The sequence below is a fragment of the Hypanus sabinus genome, chromosome 16 (assembly GCF_030144855.1).
Source record: "Hypanus sabinus isolate sHypSab1 chromosome 16, sHypSab1.hap1, whole genome shotgun sequence".
NCBI lineage: Eukaryota > Metazoa > Chordata > Chondrichthyes > Myliobatiformes > Dasyatidae > Hypanus > Hypanus sabinus.
This window is the reverse complement of record NC_082721.1, coordinates 50,054,997-50,069,744: the sequence shown is the minus strand read 5'-3', so window position 1 is coordinate 50,069,744 and position 14,748 is coordinate 50,054,997. Positions and strand designations below refer to the sequence as shown.

The window sequence follows — 14,748 nt, the reverse complement described above, 5'->3', positions numbered from 1 at the left end:
CATGTGTAGGTAAAACAGATCCTTGTGTTCATATCAGGGATCTGGATGTCACTGGCAAGATCAAAGTTTTATTTCTAAATTTTTTTTTGCCCATGGAAGTTGATTGAGATTTGCCAAATTGAACTGATGGTCTTTTTGGTGAAGGCATCTTCAACATGCTCTTGGGTATGTAATCTTAGAATTTACACCCTTTGATGATAAAGGACAAGTCAGGGTTATGGAGAGAGGTCAGGGTGTCGGTGCTCTCATTTGCCTGCTGGCATTATCCTTCTTAGTGTAGCAGTTGTAATAGAGTTCCTCAGATTGGGAGGCGCTGTCAGATTAGCCTTGGGCTGGGAAGCCCTGTCAGGGTAGCCTTTGGCAAGTCGCTCCAGTACGTATTTGTAGATAATATTGTATGGAAGGAATAAACATTTAGGACAGTGCATAGAATGCCAATCAGTGTTTGCTACTTTGCCCTGGGTAGTGTTAATTTCTTGAGAGTTGTTAACACTGTACTTGTTCATGTTGGTAGATTATTCCTTTCTACTCCCAATCTGTGCTTTAGGGTGCCAGGGGTGAGTCACATGCTACAGGGTAACCAGTTTCTGACCTTTTCTATCTATAGTATTTCTGAGGCAATATCAAGTCATCAGTGCCCCCATGATATAAATAATGGCAGACTTGAGATGGAATGTTACTGAATGTCAAGGACAGTTGATTAGATTCACTCGTGCTGGATATGGTCAATGTCTTGGCACTTTTATGTCTTGAATGTTCCTTGCTCTCAGACCATGCCTGAATGTTGACTAGTTCTTGGTGCATGCAGGCATGGGCTGCTTCGTTTGCTCAGAAGTGCAAATGCAAATACACTTCACACAATCATCAGCAAACATTTACACTTCTCATAGAAACATATGCACAGAAACAACAATTTGGCCTAATATGTCTAGTCTGACCCATCATATTTTCCAGAACTTGACAATTTATTTGCATATCCATGTATCTATTGAAAGATGTTAGGCAGTGTGTTCTAGACTCCAAACACCCACTGGGTGAAAAATTATTTACACATCCTTTCCAAATCTCCCACTTCTTACCTTAAACCTAAGCCATTTTGCAGTGGAAGGAAGGTCAACATTGAAGCACAGGTGTGTGTGTATACAGAAACATCCCACTTTTGTCATAATTAACTGAATTGTTTTTTCTGGCCTTAGTACCTCACCTTCCCTATGTGTTTTGTGTACACAGTCAACGGAAACAAGCTCGAGACTTGCTTGCAGCACTGCAGAAAGTTGTGGTCCCCATTTACTGCACCAGCTTTCTTGCAGTTGAGGAGGACAAACAACAGAAGATTGCACGGGTAATCTTTTTCCTACATCCTTAAGATAGTTTATTTCTGAGAGGGGTAGTGAGGTGATGTTTCTCATTTTAGTTTATAATTTTAAAAAGTGCACCAAAACTCGCATATTATAGGTATTTAAAAAAGAGGTATTTTGTTACAGTCAAAGTCACTTAAATCCCATTTCTTCCACATTGTGATTTTGTGCTTAACAGCAACTGAACTTCTGGACCATTTCTGCATGCTTTTATACATTCAGTTGCTGCCACATGATTAAGTGATTAGGTATTTGTATTAACGGACAGTTGTACAGGTGTTCCTAATAAAGTGACCACTGAATGTAAATGCAAACTATGGGAGAAATCAAACCGTTTTGTTAAAATGAGGTGATGTATCATTGAAGTTATAAATGGATAGAACAATATGTATCCTTCCCAGAAGCTGAGTTGTACATAGAGCAGGGGGAAAGTTCTCACAAGAGAGTTGAGAGCCTGTTAAACTAGATTTGGAGATGAATGCAGAGTGATATCAATTTTTGATGAATGGTTTTGAAAAGTAAGAAGGAAAAGAGAATAATGTGTAGTTAATGTGATCCTTGGGTTGTGTGTAATTCTGAGTCCACTATGAGGTGAGACTAATAAGTTAAAATGTGGAGGGAATACTATCTCCATTTGGTCAATGTAAGTGTGAAAAAAATCAAATAACAGTCTTGAGCTGCACCTATCCATAATCAACCGACCTTGCCCCCTCCCTCCAGTTTGCAAGGACCACAGAGCAATGGGAAGCAGATTGGGCTTTTATCCTTGAAGAGGCAAATATTAAGGTCAGAGGCCAATATTAAGGTCAGAGGCCAGGAAAAACATCAGTTGAAATTAGGTGAAACAATCCTTTTCTATCCATTTCCTTATGAAACAATACCATATGTGGGAAAATAGAATGTGCTGCAGTGCTGGTACAAGGTGTTGTACATCAAAGTATCATTCTGCAGGGAGATATTATGTGTGCATACAAACACAACTGCTTGCACATGTCGAAATCATGTCGTCATACATGGCAGATTTTTTTACCCTTTCAAGAACTGGAGGAATCCATTCAAGGCACTACTCTTGCAACCTGTTGACAGCCAGTTACAAAAACAAATACCACAATGCCACATGGCCATTCAGTTCTTATGACTGTAAATGGCCATGGATTTCAGTGAGCAAAGTAGGAGAATTAAATCATTAAATATTCTTTAGAGAATTTTAATTGATGTGACAAAACCATAATGTCTTGCATGTGGGAAGATTCTATCTCAGTCTTTCATTATGTATAAAACACTAGAGCAGGAAGTAGGAGACAAAACAAGCAAATGTTTAAAAATATACAGCGAATAATTTGAATCTATGCAGCATCCATCCAAAATGTTAACAATTGTCCTTTCTTTTAAATGCTTCTCAGCCTGTTGTATTTTTGCAAGTTTTTTTCCCGTTCATAATATGATGCAAACAAATACCATTAAGCTTCAGTGCAAGGCATGCACTAACAATCTGTGAACTGGCATTACCTGCTTTGGTTACATGGTAAACGGTAGGGTCAATGACTGATGAGTGATATTCCTAAAAATATAAATCATCGAACAGGTATTTCATTTTGATGTGATGTGTGTGTGTTATGTCATGAAAGATATGATGATATTACATCCCTAACAGCATTATTTTTGTTGATTTTTCATAGCTGTTACAGCTGTGGGAGAAGAACGGTTACTTTGATGAATCCATTATTCAGCAGTTACAGAGCCCCGCTCTTGGACTTGGGCAGTATCAGGTAAGTAACTATGCACTTTTGATAACCAGCAGTTAGGCTGTAATATCCAAAATACAGTAAATAGGAACAAGAGTAGATCTACTCCACTTTTTAATTGTATTTGACATCCACTTCAGCTCACTGTACCTCCCTTCTTCCTAATTTCTTCCGCTCTTCCCCATTAGCCATGTATGTTGAGCAATATTTTTGAATTCAGTCAGCTTGCATGCTAAGTTATGGCTTGGTTGTTCATCAGTTTATTATAGCTTTGAGCTGGGATTTAAAGATTGCAGAACAGACACATTTCATTGAATGAGGTCTTCTTGAGGGGAAGCAGAATCATGTTTAATATCACTGCATGTGTCATGAAATTTTGTTGTTTTGCAGCAGTACATTGCAATGCATAATAATTAAAACATCTATATTTTATAAGTATATATTAAAAAAATAAATTTAAGATGTAGTACAGAAAGAGAGGGGAAAATGGTGAGGTAGTGTTCATGGATTCATTGTCCATTCAAAATTCTGATGGTGGAGGGGAAGCTGTCCCTGAGACATTTAGTATGTGACTTCAGAATCCTGTACCGCCTCCTTGATGGCAGTGTAGGGAGACAGATGACACTTCTTGTTCCTAATAGAAACTGTTCTACATAATTTACAAACACCATAATTGAGTAGTTGTGTTCACTTTAAGAGACAGTGTCTGATGTAATGACATCAGTTTAAGGTGACTGTTTTTGGTTTCATTGGTAATGGAAGTAAAGGGCTGCGGCTTTTGTTAAACTCAAAAAAAAGACACACATATTTTATTGACAAAGTCCTACATTGGTGACCCCAAAGTTCTCAGACAATTCGAGAGATAGTTAACGACATGTCAATCAGTGCAGTCACATTGACACTGTGAGCTTTGGGAGCAGCGTGCCACAACGTGGTTTGCACAGGCAGAAGCCCAGTTTGTGCTATGAGAAATCACTGCAGACAAACCATATTTTACTTACAAGACAGCAGTCACGGGCCTGTGGTTAGCTGACGTCAAGTTCAGGAATGCAGGATTTCTCTCCCATCTGATAACTCAACCAATTGGTCCCACCCATAATACCTGCAAACTGGAGATGTACTGTTCTTGACTTCACTCACAGCCTCTCGCATCCAGATGGGAAGGCTTTACAGAAACTGGCTGCTTTAAAGTTTATATGGCACGGCCTGAGGAAGGATGTGCGAGACTGGAGTGCAGCCTGTGTTTGTCAGCGGACAAAAGTTATGTTGATCCCCATCAGCATCTTTCGAGGTCTCGGAGTGATGGTTTGACCACGCCATTGTGGACCTGATTAGTCCTCTAGCCCCCACCTCCCACAGTTCACACATCTCCTTACCATGGTGGATTGTGCTGCCAGGTGGCCAAAGGTAGTTCCTCTTGCATCAGTAGTGGCTGCAGACGTGGCTTAGGCTTTCATCAATACCTGGGTTGCATGGTCCAGTACCCCAACTGATATTTCTTTCGACTGCAGTCCCAAATTAATGTCATATCTCTGGGCCGCAATGTCCCAGAAACTCAGCATTAAATTGCTTCACATCATAGCAAACAACCTGCAGTCCAATGGCCTATGTGAGCGGTTTCACCTTTCCTTAAAGGCTGCTCTGAGGCCATCCCTGATAGACAAGTGTTGGCACAATCATCTGCTTTGGGTCCTGGTGGAGCACGGAATGGCTCCAGAAGAGGACCTGCGATTCTGTGCAGCTGAGTTGATGTGTGGGGAGCCACTACAGGTGTTGGATGATTTTATTCCCAATTCCATGCCAACCTGATCAACATCTCAGCAGTGTTTTGCCCCCCTCAGTAAACTCAATTCTTCTACACCTATTTCATGGCATACAGCACTCTTGAATTCCAGTTGAACTATGTTCTACCTTGTTCATTTTGATCTGCTGTCAGCACCCCTTTGAGCTCCTTTATGTTGGCCCATTCAGCGTTTTATAACGGGGCGAAAGATAGATATCTTTTTATTGTAGATGGGAAGGGTAAACCTGAATGTGTTTCTATAGATCGCCTTGAACTGACCCACCAAGACTTGGGTGGTTCCACTACCATATCCCTTGTATCATAATATGACCCTTGGATAAGACTGCTGTTACTCCAACCAGACGGCTCATATAAGCTCCAGACAGACCCACAATGCTGGTTTTGGTGAATTCTGTGGGGTCCTTTGTAGGGTAATGTAGTTCACAATAGAAACTGTTCTACATAATTCACTAATTGTGTTCATTTTAAGAGATGGTGTCTGATGTAATGACATCAGTATAAGGCAACTGTTTTTTGGCTTTGTTGGTAATAGAAGTAAAGGGCTTTGGCTTTGTTAAGCACATAAACTGACTCTGACATGCTTTATTGACAAAATCCTGCTGCAGTAATGAGAAGAGGGCATGTTCTGGGTGATGGGCATCCTTAATGATGGATGCCACCTTTTTCAGGCATCACTTTTTAAAGGTGTCCTTGATGCTGGGGAGGTTAGTGCTTATTATGGAACTGGCTGAGTTTTCAGCTTAGATACCATGAGACACAGGAGCAAGTTAGGCTGTTTGGCCCACTGAGTCTGCTCCACCACTCCATCATGGTTGATTATTATTCCCCTCAACCGCATTCTCCTACCTTCTCCCCATAACTTTTGACACTTTTGCTAATCAAGAACCTCCCCTTTAAATATACTCAATTCCGTTGTCCAAATTGTTAGCATGTAACATAGAAGGAAGTGGTCCCAACACCGACCCCTGCAGAACATCACTAGTCACCAGCATAAACCAGAATCTATTCCGAATCTTCCCCTCCTGCCAGTCAGCCAATCTTCTATCTTTTCTGTAATACCATAGGCTCTTAGCTTGTTAAGCAGCTTCATATGTAGAACCTTGTCAAAGGCAGTCTGAAAATCCAAGTTAGCACCATCCACTGACTCTCCTTCGTCTATCCTGCCTATTATTTAATCTTTTCTCTCCTTATAGTTTTTTAAATACCTTTTGTTGGATTTTAAAAGCTTGTCAATCTTCTGTCGCCTCTCTTTTCCTTTTATGCTCTCTTTGACTTCCCTTAAACTGAATTGAATTGACTTACATGAGGAGTAAAATTCTTTATGTTACGTCTCTGTCTAAATGCGCAATGTGCAATATTTAGTAATTTTTAATAAATAGTATGTGCAACAAGATAGTCAATGTAACATAGAAGTACAGTTGTGTCAGCATGAGTTAAGATCCATGATATCAATAGGGGCTAGCCTGTCTCCATTCCTCTTGAAATCCCAAACCAGCTCCTTTGTTTTTGCAACATTGAGGGAGAGGTTGTTTTCTTGACACCACTGTGTCAGGGTGATGACTTCTTCTCTGTAGGGTGCATCATTATTATTTGAGATTAGCCCAATCAGTGTAGTGTCATCAGCAAATTTAATTAGCAGATTGAAGCTGTGGGTGGTGACACAGTCATGTGTATACAGAGGGTGAAGGAGGGGGCTTAGCACACAGCCTTGAGGGGCACCTGTGTTGAGGGTCAATGGGGCAGAGGTGAGAGAGACCACTCTTACCCACTTGCCAGTGATCTGATTGTCCAGGATCCAGCTACATAAGACAGTGTGCAATGGTTGCCTCATCCTCCCTTTAGAATACTACTTCATCATTGTATCTATCCTGTATCTTTCAAATAGCCCTCAGAACCTGCAGCCATTGCTGTTCTGCCATTATACTTGCTAATGTCTTCTTCCAATCAACTTTGACCAGTTCCTCTCCCATTCCTCTGTAATTCCCTTTACTCCAATGTAATACTGTTGCATTTGATTTTATCTTCTTCCTCTCAAACTGCAGGATGAATTCTATAATTATACGATCTTACATCAAATTATATTATCGTATCAATCCTGCAGCTTTTTCTGAACCTGTGCTGTGCTGTGTCCCCTCCATATCAGTTAGAATTCTAAAAGTCTGAGGTCAATTTCTAACATTATAGTAACTAGACAAATTAGAGACTGTATTGTGCAGTAAGCTTGAAGAATGGTCTGTGCTGAGATTTATCACCAATTACAGAAGTATAATGACAGTCATGAAAAGTTTCCTTGCTCTGCTACCTTTCAGGATGTTCTGTGAAATGATTTGGTAGTCTTGTTTTCAAACCTTGTGGATATTGGCTCATGGAACTTAATTGACACCAGTATTGCACTCAGTTTATGTTTGCAGGTGGTGAAGTTGCATTTACAACTTAAACAAATTGAACGTTTATCAGCAATGCAGTAGATAACACAGCTTTAAGATCAAAGCACCTTATTTTGGGAGCAAGTTTTCAACTATGTAACTGGCTGTGATAGATAAGTTCGGGAGTACTTAACTTTAACAATAAATGTTGAAAGAAGTAATTTATATATATTTCTAATAAAACAGTTGGTCATACAATTAAATGCTATTTTACTACATCGTATAAATGGAATCTGGAGGATAAAATATCAAAGAAAATCTGCAGAAAAGGTGGTTAGAATTATATTGTTCCTATCATTTCTGGTTGCCCCACATCAACTTCCAGCTTTGAAGAATATCATTGTTGCAGTGTAAGCAAATGCAGTAGCCATTTGGAAATTGGTAAGTTTTACTGAATGTAAGAAATATATGATGAGATTATCTGTTTTAATAACATAGGTTTGCAGAAGCCACAGTTGATCAAAAACTGCACTGTGCTAAATTCCTTTGTTAAAATCTTTGACAGATTTGGGAAGGAGACAGTTGACTCAAATTGAGAATCTGATTTAAAATTACCTTTGCCTTGAGGGGCATAGCTTTGAGGTGCTTGGAAGTAGCTACAGAGGGGATGTCAGGGGTAAATTTTTTCCACACAGGGAGTGGTGGGTGTGTGGAATGCACTGCTGACGACGGTGGTGGAGGTGGATACGATATGATCTTTTAAGAGCCTCTTAGATGGGTACGTGGAGCTTAGTAAAATAGAGGGCTATGCAATAGAGAATTTCTAGGCAGTTTCCAGAGTAGATTTCTATGTTCAGAGATTAGATTTTAAAAAAACTCTTGTGGTGTCACTTGAGACTCTTACTCTGTTTTGGTTTCAGCTAATTTTAAATTTGTCTTGCTGATGATGCATTCCACAGGCATCTCTCATTACGGAGTTTGCTGCTGTGGTCCAACCTATTCAAATGGCATTCCAGCAGCAGATCCAAACCCTGAAGGCTCAACATCAGGAGTTTGTGGACAGTCTCACCAAACATCAACATACGCAGCCTCCTCAGCCACAGCCACAGCCCCAGCCTCAGTCACAGCCACAACCACAGCCGCTATTGGAACCTGAGGCACCGCCACCCCACATCCCATTGCCCCAGAGTCAGGACCTGCCAGCTCTCTCTCCAACAGACTCAACAGGTATAGTAGCAGAAGAAATGGTATGGAATTTGGAGGAATGGGGCTGACAAAATGTTTTTTCTTTGTAATATTAAAAAGATCAAAGAGCTGTATGCAAAATGAAGTTTGGATTAATATTCTTTTTATTGTTGCTGATTAATACTGTCAATTAATATTCTTTTTATTTATATATTTTTATTCTTTTTATAAGTGCAATTCTTGGAAGTCCATATTTGTTTAGCAAATCTTCTGCTAGCTCATCAAAAATTTCAAATTTTGAAATGAGTAGGAGCTAACTGAGTCTCTTTGAATCAGTGAATATGCTTGCAGCTTTCTAGTACTGAACAGGACAATAAATGGGACAAATTTCAGTTGTCACAAATGCCAAGTAGTGTGAGGCGATTTTTCCCTTTTGTGACAGTGAAAATGTTTTAAATATACACTCCTCAGATTGAAGGACCCACATTTATTCCCTCACAAGGTTACTTAAAAGTTTTATGCTGCATGTTGAGTCCCATAGAGCAGGGTCAACGTTTGTGATGGTAGTTGACCCTGAAGTGCTATTATGCAAAGTGTGATAGAAAGGCCATTTTTTCATGGTACAGGACTGTTCATAGCCCATCGATAACTTTTGACTTAATACCCAACCTCTTGCTCTTATATATTCTGTGACATAGAATGTGAGCTCTCTGGGATATTCTGAAGATGTGTTTGCGTAGTGTTTGTGAGCAATCAAATGTTAAAACCTGTGTATGTTACAGAGGAAGCCAAGCCACCTCATCCCCTTCCTGAAAATGTGCCAACTGGAGGACAGGAGCCCCCTCCAGGGGGACAGCGAGGACCTGGGCAGCATGAACACTCTTCTTCCAAGCCACCTTGGTTTGAACGACCTGCAATGCCACTCTGGGGGCAGCAACAGCAGGTACTGATTAAGGGAACACCTCCAATAGTGATGAGCACAATGCATACATGAAACTGATAAATCAGTGGGAAAGTTTTGGAATAGGGCTAATTCATTATAGCAGAAATAAAGTAATATTCCTTGAGTTACTTTGTTGTTTTTTTTGACTGGGGCTCTTTTGTTCCCAGTGTATTTTCAATTGATGAAGTCTACAATGAAAAATTGGGCTGCACAGGCAAGTAAAGTGTCGGCATCAGGGGCCTACCGAAGTTTGGAGTGCGAGTATAAAAAGAGCAGACGTGGGTAAATCAGGTCTTTTTTTGGTGGCTCAGGCATGTGTGAGCATTGGTGTCATTGCCCTAAGAAAATCGGGAGAGAGAGAATTAAGGGAGCAGATCATCAAAGGTCTTTAAACTCAGCTACAAATAAAAGGAAGGCAGGCTCAAGTGGAGCAGCCATTGTTTGAGTGTGCCAGTGATAGAATGTAAAGGCTTTGGCTTAACAGGCTTCAGCATGAACAGGCGAAGGCAAAGTTAAGAAGAGGTAAACCTTTTTCTTTTTTGTATAGCGTAGTCAGTTTGGAATGCTCCTGTCATATGTGGGAATTCAGGATACCTGATGGTATTCCTGATGACTACATCTGTGGGAAGTGCACCCAACTTCATCACCTGACTGACCAGGTCATGGAGATGGAGCTGGAGTGGGACATACTCAGGATCATTTGGGAGGCTGAAGATATTATAGGCGAGCCTTTTGAAGAGATGGTCACATCCAGACTACAGGCTTCAGACAGTAAATGGGTGACCACTGGGAGAAAGAAGGGGATTAAGAGGCCAGTACAGGATTCTCCTGTGGCCATTCACCTTAGCAACAAGTATGCCTCTTTGGATACTGTTATGCGGGGATGACACATCAGATCATGGCAGCAGCTCTGAGGCTCGACAGGGAAGGGTAAAGTCGGGCAATGCTGTAGTTATAGGGGTCTTGATAGTTGGGGGGATAGGTGATTGTATGGCCGCAGAAGAGACTCCAGGATGGTGTGTTACCTCCCGAGTACTGGGGTCCTTGATATTTCGGAGAGACTGCAGAATATTCTCAAAGGGAAGGAGGAACTGCCAGAGGTCATGATACTCATTCGCACCAATGAAATACGCAGAAAAGGGGAAGAGGTTCTATGTGGTGAGTATATAGACTCACCACATTTCATTCTTTATCTCCTGGCAATCACCCTCAGCTTTATCCATGGTAGTATCTTTCCTGTAATACCATGGACACAACTTGTTAAGCAGCCTCACATTTGTTACCTTGTCAAAGGTCTTCTGAAAATCCAAATACATAATGTCCACTGATTCTCCTTTGTCAATCCTACTTGTTATTTCCTCAAAGAATTCCAACAGATTTGTCAGATAAACCTTTTCTTTGAGGAAACCACACTGACTATGGCCTATTTTATCATGTGCCTCCAAGTACCCCAAAATCACATCCTTAACAATGGACTCCAACATCCTCCCAACCACTGAGGTCAGACTAACAAGCTTATAATTTTGTTATTTCTGCCTCTCTTCCTTCTTGAAGAGTGTGGTGACATTTGCAATTTTTCACTCCTCTGGAACCATGCCAGAATCAGTTGATTCTTGAAAGGTCTTTACTAAAGCCTCTCCAGCCTCTTCAGTCACGTCTTTTAGAACCCTGGGGTGTATACCATCTGGTCCAAGTGACTTTATGTATCTGAAGAAACATTTGGTATCCTCTCCCTCTTTAATATTATTGGCTAGCTTACATTCATATTCGATATTCTCCTCCTTAATTACTTTTTAAGTTGCCTTCTGTTGGTTTTTAAAAGCTTCCCAATCCTTTAACTTCCCACTAATTTTTGCTCTATTATATGCCCTCTCTTTGGCTTTTTTGTTGGCTTTGACTTCTTTTGTTAGACACGAGTTCTGTCATCTGGCCTTCAGAATACTACTACTTCTTTGGGATGTATATATCCCATGCCTTCTGAATTACTTCCAGAAATTCCAGCCTGCTGACATACCTGTCCAAATTCTTTTCCAATCAACTCTGTCAACTGCTCTCTCATGCCTCTCTAATTCCCTTACTCCACTGTAATACTGATACATCTAACTTAAGCTTCTCCTGAAATTACAGGGTGAATTCTATCATATTATGATTACTGGCCCCTAAGGGTTCCTCTATCTTAAGATGCTTAATCAATTCTAGTTCATTGCACAACACCCAATCCAGAATAGCTGATACCCTAATGCGCTCGACCATGAACTGCTCTAAAAAGCCATTCCATTGGCATTCTAGAAATTTTCCCTTTTGGGATCCAGCACCAATCCGATTTTCCCAATCAACCTGTATATTGAAATCCCCCATGACTGTTGTTACATTGCCCTTTAGGGATGCATTTTCTATCTCCCATTGCAATTTGTAGATCATATCCTTATTGCTGTTTGAGGGTCTGTATATAACTCCCATCAGGATCTTTTTTACCCTTGCAGTTTAGCCCACAACGATTCAATGCTTTTAGATCCTATGTCACTTTTTTCTAATGATTTGATTTCATTTTTTATCAACAGAGCCTACCTGCCTGTCCTTTCAATTCAGTGATGCCCACAATGTCATACATGCCAATCAGTAACTGTGCTACGTTCATCTACTTTATTCAATATACTGTACATATTCAAATATAACACTTTCAATCCTAATAAACTCTTTTCGGGCTTTCAGCCAAGTACAGGAATCAATTGTAACTGTTGTTTCAATTACAGCTCTGCCATATTCATCTGGGATTATGCTAGGGCATGTCTAGTCCAATGGTATTTATACCCCCGTAATCCGTCCCTCCTGATTGTTTAGTCCTCATCCAATTAAGTCCCCACTTTCCTACCTTGGTTGCAAAGGAATTCCAATTCTTATTTAGAGTGAGATCTTTGTCTTTGTTAAAATTCTTTGATGGCTTCCTTTACCAGTTGTTCCAAAAGCCATTGGTTTGGCACAGTAGTTTTGTGCCATTGAAGTCAATCCTATAGCTATCGTGAATGCAGTGTTCTGCTACCACCGATTTCTGTGGGTAATCCAAAAAGATACAACTCTTGTGCTCCTTGATGCGTTTTCCACCTTACATCCCATCTTGCCAATATACGCTGCCCCACATTCACAGGGAATCCTGTAAATACCAAGTGATCTGAGTCTCAGGTTATCTTTGACCCACATAAGCTGTGATTTGAGATTCCTTACCAGTATGTGGATGGTATTAATCAGATATGTTTTTCAGGATCCTTGCGATCCTTCCAGAAACTGTAGAAATATAGGGAAGACTGGCAAACTCTTTGTTGTTGGGCTTCGTGGTTTTTCCATCAGCCCTTTTGAGGGACTGATTGATTTCACTGCATTGGCATGGCCATCGGATTAACTTAGGCACATAGCTGTGCCAGTGGCTTCCTTGGGGCTGCCTGGTAAAAGAAGACATTGAAATAAAATTGAAGGAAAATAATTTTAACAAAGACGAAGAACTGAAACCTAATTAGATGAGGCCTAACTAATCATATGAGACGGACTACAGGGGTATAAATACCACTGAACTAGACATTCCCAGGTATCATCCCCGATGAAGATGGCAGTTTAACAGCGGTTATAATTGATACCTGTTCCTGTCTGGAAGAGTTTATTAGTCACATACACTGGAAAAACACAAGATCCTTTTCCACCTTCAGTCCTGTTTTCACCCTTTCTGATTTTGTTTACCTTTTACATTTCAACTTGGCCTGTTGACTTAATCCTCAGCACTATCACTCAGGTTCTCATTTCCCTGCCAAAGTGGTTTAAACCCTCCCAAACAACTCCAGCAAGTGTGCCCACAAGGATATTCACTTGTAACCTGTCCTTTTTGTGTAGGTCATACCTTCAGCAGAAGGTATCCTAATGATCCATAAATCTGAACCCCTGCCCCTGTACCAGTTCCTCAACCATGTATTCACCTACCAAATCATCCTATTGGCACGTGCAACAATGGAGAGAATGCTGCACTGTTTTTCAGATTGCTCCATAGCTCCCTAAAATCTCCCTTCAGGACCTTCTCATCATTTCAACCTGTGTCGTTGGTGCCAATATGTAACAAGACTTGAGGTTGCTCACCCTGGCACCTGGAAGGCAACGTACCATCTGGATGTCTACCGTGCCCACAAAATCTCATCTCTGTTCCTCTGACTGGAATCTCCTATCATCACTGCAGTCGTCTTCACCTCTCTTTTCTTCTGAGTGACTGCACCAGGCTCAGTGCCAGAGATCCACCTAGTCACTGCAGCTCCCCCCAGTATGTCAGCCCCTCAACGGTAGGTGAAGTAATATACTGATTATTGAGGGGAATGGCCTCAATGGTACTCTGCACTGGCTGTGCATTGCCCTTCCTTCTCTTGACGTTCACCCAGTTATCTGTGTCCTGCAACACAGGGAACACCACTCCCTATTGCTCCTATCTATCAGCTTCTCATTCTCCCTTATGAGCTGAAGGTCATCAAGCTGCAGCTCCAGTTCTTTAATATGTTTTCTGAGGATCTGCAGCTCAGCGCAGCTGGTGCAGATGTATTTATCTGGGAGGTCTCCCAGAATTCCCACATCTGCCCCTGGAGCCATTCTCACTACACTATTTTGCCTTAACAGATAAGGAATGAAGAATTAAGAACAAAAAGGGAAACTCTCCAGATACTTTACTTCACCCAAGCCTGATGAGCCAAAACTACTCCTGACACTGACCCACTCAAAGCAATGTCCACTCCCCTTCGACTTGCATTAATTTTATTCATCCTTTTCGATAAATCCTTGGTGATTGGTCACAGTCTAACTCTGTAAAACTGCCACAAAGTTTAGCCTGTTTAATCTTGAACACAGACCTTAATTCTTTTACTTATACTTTAATTCTTTTACTTTTACTTATCTTAGCATCATATTGCTTTTGCCATACACCATCATCCCTTTTGTCATTTTATCCCACTCCTTTCATGCTTATTATCCCCTTATGGTCCTCTTTGTCAGAATTCTTTTTTTCAGTTAAGGGCCCAACAGAAATCCTTATGAGTCCGCTCTAATCCTTATCATGCTAATAAAGTAGCTGCCTCTTAACCTTATTATTTTTACCTTATCGCTCAGCAATTGCTTCATCTGATCAAACATTTGTCCTCAATTCAATGAGCTATGGCTTCAGCTAATAGTCAGTGCTTATCAGTGCTTATCAGTGCTTTTAATGAACATAAATCATCACTGAGTGGGACAGAAGGGTTACATTGATTTTAGAATAAATTAAAATGTCAACAGAAAGTCCTGGGCTGAAGTGTCTGCACTGTGTTGTTATGTTCTGTTTTTTGTT

General features: G+C 40.7%; 1 protein-coding gene across 3 annotated transcripts in view; it reads left to right on the top strand.

Annotated features, from left to right (window-relative positions):
- Positions 1 to 14,748, top strand: part of cherp (calcium homeostasis endoplasmic reticulum protein) — a 79,859-nt gene that overhangs the window by 26,702 nt on the left and 38,409 nt on the right. For all 3 annotated transcript variants that reach the window (XM_059991713.1, XM_059991714.1, XM_059991711.1), the window contains exons 6-9: positions 1,231 to 1,342; positions 3,038 to 3,127; positions 8,233 to 8,500; positions 9,241 to 9,401. In XM_059991713.1, the coding sequence (XP_059847696.1) occupies positions 1,231 to 1,342; positions 3,038 to 3,127; positions 8,233 to 8,500; positions 9,241 to 9,401 (631 nt within the window). The remainder of the gene's footprint in view (positions 1 to 1,230; positions 1,343 to 3,037; positions 3,128 to 8,232; positions 8,501 to 9,240; positions 9,402 to 14,748) is intronic.